Source organism: Ciconia boyciana, chromosome 26, assembly GCF_034638445.1.
Source record: "Ciconia boyciana chromosome 26, ASM3463844v1, whole genome shotgun sequence".
Classification (NCBI taxonomy): Eukaryota; Metazoa; Chordata; class Aves; order Ciconiiformes; family Ciconiidae; genus Ciconia; species Ciconia boyciana.
In genome coordinates this window covers 987,580-994,964 of record NC_132959.1, presented here as the reverse complement: position 1 = coordinate 994,964, position 7,385 = coordinate 987,580, and the positions used below count along the sequence as shown (strand labels likewise).

Here is a 7,385-nt window from a genome sequence, read left to right as displayed (position 1 = left end):
GCGCGTTTCGGGGATGCTCCGTGCCCCGTCTCCCCTCGGAGCCCCTCCTGCCGCAGGTGCTCTTCTCTAGGGACACGGTCCGACCTCCCGGGGGGGACCGACGTCCCCGGGGTCTCGCCGCTCAGCGGGCACCGACTGCCGCCTGGTCCGCCCGCCTGCGCCGGCTCGCGGGGATGAGGGTCGCCAGGGACTGCTTTTTTCGGCGAGGACGCAGCTATTTGATTTCCGTCTTCCCCCTTCCCCACGTGCCCGGCTATTCCCGAGCCTGCGGCCCCCGGCCGAGGAGCGCCGTATGTACTGCGTGCATCGCCTGCTGTGCTAGAATGAACGCCTACAAAATCCTAAAGCTATTTCTCAGGCAGTTTATGATAATTTCCCCCCACCCCATCCCATCCCCATAACCCGTTTCGCCCCCGCGTCCCCCCCTCCCACCCCTCCCGCCCCCTCCCCACGGCCCCGCTGCGAGCCGGCGGCGCTCCCAGGGACGGCGGGGACCCGTTATGTGACCCAGGTATCCAACCGCATGCGCTTTACGGAGGGGCTCTCCCCCTCGGGCTCGCTGGTGGGTCGCAGGAGGCCCAGGGATGAGCCGAAATCGGGGCGGGCGGGATCGTCCCGCTCGCTGCTGCCTTCGTAGGAGCTGGTGTTGCTGCTGAGGCTGTCGACGGGCGAGCGGCCGGTGGGCTCGTGCCGGGGCTGGTGGGGGAAGGTGCTGAGTGGGGTGGCAGTGTTTCTTTCCCGGTTGGGCGAGACGGGCTCCGACTTGATGCTGATGTTGGGGTTGGTGTTGACAGTCAAAGTGGTGGTGTGGGACAAGTGACTCCCTTGTCTGGGCATCCGGAAGGCGGGGGGATGAGGTTGGGAGAGGAGGAGGAGGAGGAGAGCAGGGGGGGAGGAAGGGGGAGAAACAGATGGAGGGGAGATAACGGGAAGTCTCTCATTATTCATCTTTTCGGTGGCCTTTTACCTTCCAATCCACAGAATGCATAACCTGCACACCTCGCGGCTGAATGAATCCAGATTCGTAATCCAGATTAGTAATCTAATCCAGACTTATAATTCTGGATTCATTCAGAATTATTAAATTCATTCAATCCAGAATTATGAATCTGGATTCGATTACTAATCTGGATTACGAATCTGGATTCCTAATTAGAATTATGAATTATTATGACTCCAGAATTCATAATCCACACAATCACCACTCACCATGAAGCATCACTGCTGAGCCAGGATTAGACCCCGCACAACCCTGCGGGCAGCACCCCTCCTCCACCAGCACCCCATGATCTGGCCCCGATCCCACCCGCCGTCCCCGCAGCAGCGACCCAAACACGCGGAGGAGAGGGACAGGCTGCGACACCCCCGTCCCGTGGGCACCCCTATGGCTCTGCCCCAGCATCCCCCGTGGGCTGCGTAAATCTGGCGGAGGGCTCGGACGGGCGGTTTTGCTCCAAGCCGGGAACCTCTTCAGCCTCTTTACTACAACCCAAAATTCCGCCCGGGCTTTCCGCACGTCCTGCAGCCCGCTGGTGCAGGAGGTCCAGGCAGCTGCTGGGGAAGCTGCTGCCTGCCCTGCCTGGAAAACGTGCTCCAGGCAGCGGAGAAACGCACTGAACTCGCTGTGCAAAAGCCTGCTGCATCCAGACATCCACACATCCACCCGGCACTTCAAGCTGGGGATGTCAGAGTCTTACTCCTAAGGTGGCTTTGGGGCAAAGTCACTGAATCCCCCTCTTCAATTCCCCCCTCTTTTTGTCCCCCAGTCTTAGTGTGATGGCGGGCAAGTTGCTTAAATCTTTATTTGGACTAAGATACTCTGTGTGGACACTTTATTCCAGACTAAAAGCGGATTCACTTCAGAAAACCTGCTCCAATATGCAAGTGCATATGTTTTTTCCCCTCGAGTAGAGCAATTCATTTTCAGTTTTAAAAGCCACCCTCTTTCTACGCTAGCAGGACCACTATTTCCAGACATCTCGCTCTGCAATGACCGCCCCATTTAACTCTGCCTCTTGCTGGATCTCAGCTCCCCCCACCATGAGGTGAAGAGAGCAATCCTCCCGCTGCAGATAGACAGCAAGAAGCAGCTCCCAGAGAGCATCACCGAGCACGAAGCCACCCTGATCTCATCCGGGGACTCCAGGGTCACTCCTACGACAGCGGTAGGGACAGGATTCCCCAAACTTCAGGAGCTGGCTGGTCTGGCTCCTCCCGCAGCTGCGGGCAGGTCTGCTCCTGCCTCCTAGAAGCACGGCCTAATTGCGGGGGCCCTGCAGTGGGAGGCTGACGATAACCCAGCACAGGAGTCACAGCACGGGTTCTGCAGGTTTGGCACCTTGGAGGAATTCCCCGTTTCCCTCTTTCCTTTCCAACATCACCTGAGTGGCCCCTGGCACCCGTTTCACTTACATTAAATTTCCTAGCGATACAGGAACCAGGTGCTGCTGCTGCTGTTGCTGCTGCTGTTGCTGCTGCTGCTGCTGTTGCTGCTGCTGTTGTTGCTGTTGCTGCTGCTGCTGCTGCTGCTGTTGCTGCTGTTGTTGCTGCTGCTGCTGTTGCTGCTGCTGCTGCTGCCAGGCAGAGATGTTGCCAAGGGACAGCCCACCAGGTGAGCTGAATGCCGGCAGCGAAGACAACTCAGCGCTCGTCAGCTGATAATCTGGAAAGGAAGGAGCCCTTCAGTCATTTCAATGTCAAACCTACTCCAACAGAGCCCTGAGCACTGCGAGAAGATGGAGACGGGCTCAACAGACACAAATCAGCCGCAACTTATAGAATATCAGCTATTGCTGCGAGTCGCACAGGGCTGCTGGCCATAGGACGCATCTTTTAGAATCGTAGACTGGTTTGGGTGAGAAGGGACCTTTAAAGGTCATCTAATCCAACCCCCCGCCACGAGCAGGGCCATCTTCCACCAGATCAGGTTGCCCAGAGCCCTGTCCAACTTGACCTTGAATATTTCCAGGGATGGGGCATCCACCACCTCTCTGGGCAACCTGGGCCAGCGTCCCACCAGCCTCAGCGTAAAGAACTTCTTCCTTCTATCTAGTCATCTTCTAGCTTCAAGGTACGAGCTTCTAACAGGACCCCCCCCCACCTCCACACCACCCAACACCCACCGCTTACCACTGCCCCCGAAAAGCGCAGCACCGGCAAACGCAGCCCCGCGCCCGCACCGATTCCACCCAGGAAGCACCGTGGTGCAGGAAACCCCCCCGGACCCGCTCCGGCGGAGGACGGCCGGGTATAAAACACCCAGCCACGCGTTTCCCCCCCCCCCCTCCCGGGCAGTAAAGCCCCGCTTAGCTGCTGCAACCCCCGGCGTGGGCCGGCCCCACGCCGCGTGGCCGGTCCCCGCGCGGCAGCAGGGGCGCTCCCCGCCCGCCGCTGCCGCCCCTGCCCCGGCCGGGCGCCCCCTGCCCCGGCACCCCCCCACGCTCGCATGGGGAGGGGAGGGAGATGCTCTTCCCACGCACGACTCCAGGAGCATCCCCAAAACCCAGACGAGCATCCCCAAAATCCAGACGAGTATCCCCAAAATCCACCCGAGCATCCCCAAAATCCAGCTGAGCATCCCAAAACTCACCCGAGCGTCGCAAAACCCAGCTGAGCATCCCAAAACCCACCCGAGCACCCCTAAAACCCACCTGAGCATCTGCAAAACCCACCTGAGCATCCCCAAAATCCAGCCCAGCATCCCCAAAACCCAGCTGAGCATCCCCAAAACCTAGCCGAGCATCCCCAAAACCCACCCGAGCATCCCCAAAATCCAGCCCAGCATCCCCAAAACCCAGCCCAGCATCCCCAAAGCCCAGCTCAGCATCCCTAAAACCCACTCTATCATCCCCAAAACCCAGCTGAGCATCCCCAAATCCTAGCCAAGCATCCCCAAAACCCACCCGAGCATCCCCAAAATCCAGCTGAGCATCCCCAAAACCTGCCTGAGCATCCCCAAAATCCAGCCCAGCATCCCCAAAACCCACCTGAGCATCTCCAAAACCCAGCCCAGCATCCCCAAAACCCAGCCCAGCATCCCCAAAACCCACCTGAGCATCTCCAAAACCCAGCCCAGCATCCCCAAAACCTAGCCAAGCATCCCCAAAACCCACCCGAGCATCCCCAAAATCCAGCTGAGCATCCCCAAAACCTGCCTGAGCATCCCCAAAACCCAGCCCAGCATCCCCAAAGCCCAGCTGAGCATCCCTAAAACCCACTCTATCATCCCCAAAACCCAGCTGAGCATCCCCAAAACCCACCTGAGCATCCCCAAAACCCACCTGAGCATCCCCCAAACCCACCCAAACATCCCCAAAACAGGGGGGAATTTTGCAAAGGGGGGCAAATCCTGCAGCTACACAGCACGGGGTGGGGGGGGGAAGCAACTGCTCTTCCAGGAGATGGTCAAACCCTTGGTCAGCTGCTTCCCCAGAGCCGCGTCAGCATCTGATACAGCCACCCACAGACCCTGAGTGTTTATCAAGCGCTCACCCTCCCTCCCCGAGCCCCCCCTTCTCTCCCCCTTTCTCGCTGTCGTTTTGGGCGTCTTGTGGTTTCAGCCTTCCCCATCTGAGCGGGGCCAAACTCGCCTGCAGCAGCAGAACACAAAGAGGTGGCTGCAAAGGCGCTGAACCGCTGCCAAAGCTGCCGGGGCTGATTCGAGGCACACCCTACAGAAAGTCCCAGGACTGGGTTCTTTGCCCTACACGGTTCTTTACCCCCAGCACCCGCCATTCTGGTTTAGGAGCTCCTGACACCCACTGGTTACGACAGCCGCCTCCGCAGCTAACGCCAAGAGCTTGAACTGCAGCCATCCCGTATCTCGAAGCTGCAAACGGTCAGGTTTGACTTAATCAGGCTGCAGAGCAGGCACGGGAAAAAGGGCACGCAACCCTGGCCGGCGGGAAGCTCGCCACGGCCTGAAATCAAGACAATTCCCACCCAGTTAAGAGCGTAGGCCTGGAAAGAACAAGTGGCAACACCCCAAGCTCGGAGTTCGCTCCGGGCATCTGCACCCTACAGCTATCTACGCGACGATAACCCCTGCTGCCGTATCTCTACGCAAACATCCCAGCCACAGACACCGAAGGCGCCCGAGTGGGAACGCTTCTCTGCCTGTGGTCATCTGCAAGAGAAAAATAAATACAGAAAGCTGAAGTTCAGCCCCCCCTCCGCCCTGAGTGGTAGCAGCGCAGGGCTCAATTAAAACCTATTTTGGGGACGTTGGCTGTACACAGACCGGCTGGTGGACCGCGCGGCCGGCGATGATTTCCACGCAGGGAGAGGAGCCTACTCTGTCACGCACAAACAGGCATCTTCTGGGCTACACCTACTAATTAGGAGAGGGAGTTCCCAACACGCCTATTCTGGGCTCTTCCAGACAAGCAGCTTTTGACATCTTTGCAAATTTTTCTCTGAGCAAATGCCAAAGGGAGTTACGCAGGAAACCAGCAAGTCCTTAAAGTCTTCGTGGAGGTTTGACAGGTCGCAGATGAACAACCCCTTCGCTCGGGCAAGTGCGCCGTAACCGTCGCCTCGGGCCGGTTCGAACCCCACCCGCCTGAATCTGATGTGCCTACGAGCAGGCTGGTTTGCATTCTTCCCAAACTTTTGGGGGCCTGACGCTCATTTTCATTAAGCCCCTATTACAACATCACCCAGAGCTCTCAAGAGCCTGGAGATGGGTGTAGCTGTAATTAGCATCCACTTAAAAGCACCTTCACGCTGCCGGGACAGCGCAATGGGCTGTAGCGTGACAGAATCAGGCCCTCACAGACCTTCTGGATATGACAGAGAGTTCTCGTTATTTATATGAGTTCCTCCTTGATTTTAATCCTGTGAAACTCTTGGACTCGACCACGTCTTGAGGCAGTGAGTTCCACGAGTGATGACGCAGCTGCTCGGGGAGAGCCAGGCACGTGCTTGCAGCAGCACATTTCCTTCTCGTATTAAAGTAAATAATTAAATTAAATTAAATTAAATCGGAAAGCTCTTACCCGGGCTGTGCACTCTTACCTGTGTTGTACGCTGTGGGCATGGCAGAGAAAGGCAGCCCCTGCGTCAGCAAACTCGGAGTAGCCACAGAAACAACCGGTGTGGTTAAAGAGTGAGTTGCTTGGGAGACACCTAACCGCTGCGTATTCTGCTGGGGAAGCAAACGGAGAGGGAGTTACAACCCAGCTGCATTTTATTCTGTCGTCCTTGTGGGTTGTGGCCCCCCAAAACCTCGGTCTGCAGCTGCCCCCCTGGGCATGCACCAGCCTTTGAAGCAGCCAAGGCTGCTCACAGAGACTGTGGGACTAAGCAGGATTTTTCCTCTGGCCATTATTGCAACGAAGCAAAGTGCAAACCACACCACTTACAGACATTTAGGACCCTTGTGACATTCATTTGCAGGTCACTTGGCATTGGCCTTGGGTCACCTTTCTGCCCAGGGCTGGGCTTCACCCGCAAGGACCAGCAACGTCCCTGCACGCACGGAGGGGGAACAACAGCGGGATGCCTCAGGCTGTATTCCTTCTCTTGTAAAAAAAAAAAAAAAGAGTCACGGCTTTCCAGAGGGTGCATGTGAGGTTTGCTGTGGTACTCAGGGAGTGAGAAAGGTACCAAACAAAAGCAGGACCGGCTCATGCAGCGCAGACCTGACACATCCTCCTCCCTGCAGCACCCATGCCCAAGAACGAGCCCTCTGCCTCTAAGGCAAGCTGAAGATGCTAAGCACCAGTCTCAGGACTTTAAAGGTACTCTGGTATCCTTAAACCTAAAACCCAGTGTTCAGCAACCTGCCGGCTCGCTGCCCTCGTGAGGTTTGGGTGATTCAGGCATTAGCAGGTCCCCTGTGGAAAAATTCTGCCCTTGGACCGGTGCACGCCAGCCTCCCCCCGTGGTTTTCCAGGCAGTTATGTGGGTGGATCTACGGGTCAGATTCAGCCCTGTTTACAAGGCAGATAATCTGGGCTGTCTCTGCTGATCTGATTTAAATCAGACTCAAGAGGCTTGACTCTAATCTGAAGCACCCCGGCACACGTCACCCTGTGAAGACTGGGGCAGTGCCCAGCTTAAATCACGCCTGGCACGAGGCTGGCTGTGTCCCCAGGGACATGGCGGGGAGCCTTCCTCCCGGCTCGCTGCGAGGTGCTGAGGGCTCCCAGGCCCTTTTAGGGCTGGGTGTGGGATGCTGCAATGGTTCACGGCCACGCGGGACTCTCGTAGGGTACGGCTGGAGGCTAAAACCCCTGCCCTTGCCACCTCCGGAGGGTGACAGTTAACCCGGCGTGCTGGATTTGCAGCACCCTGCGCCCACACGCTGCCCAGCCCGCAGGTCCCTCCCCACCACCCGGGGAAGGCGATTACCAGGGCTCTAATTGCTAAAGCCCTGGGGCTGT

At 57.7% G+C, this 7,385-nt stretch overlaps 1 protein-coding gene across 9 annotated transcripts in view; it reads right to left on the bottom strand.

Annotated features, from left to right (window-relative positions):
* Positions 1-437: 437 nt before the first annotated feature.
* Positions 438-7,385, bottom strand: part of MEF2D (myocyte enhancer factor 2D) — a 78,130-nt gene continuing 71,182 nt past the window's right edge. For 7 of the 9 annotated variants that reach the window (XM_072846821.1, XM_072846829.1, XM_072846825.1 and 4 more), the window contains 3 exons: positions 6,016-6,145; positions 2,413-2,662; positions 438-829 (listed from right to left, as the gene is read on the bottom strand). In XM_072846821.1, the coding sequence (XP_072702922.1) occupies positions 499-829; positions 2,413-2,662; positions 6,016-6,145 (711 nt within the window). In that variant the 3' untranslated portion in view covers positions 438-498. The remainder of the gene's footprint in view (positions 830-2,412; positions 2,663-6,015; positions 6,146-7,385) is intronic. The other 2 variants (XM_072846827.1, XM_072846830.1) reach the window with 1 other exon arrangement.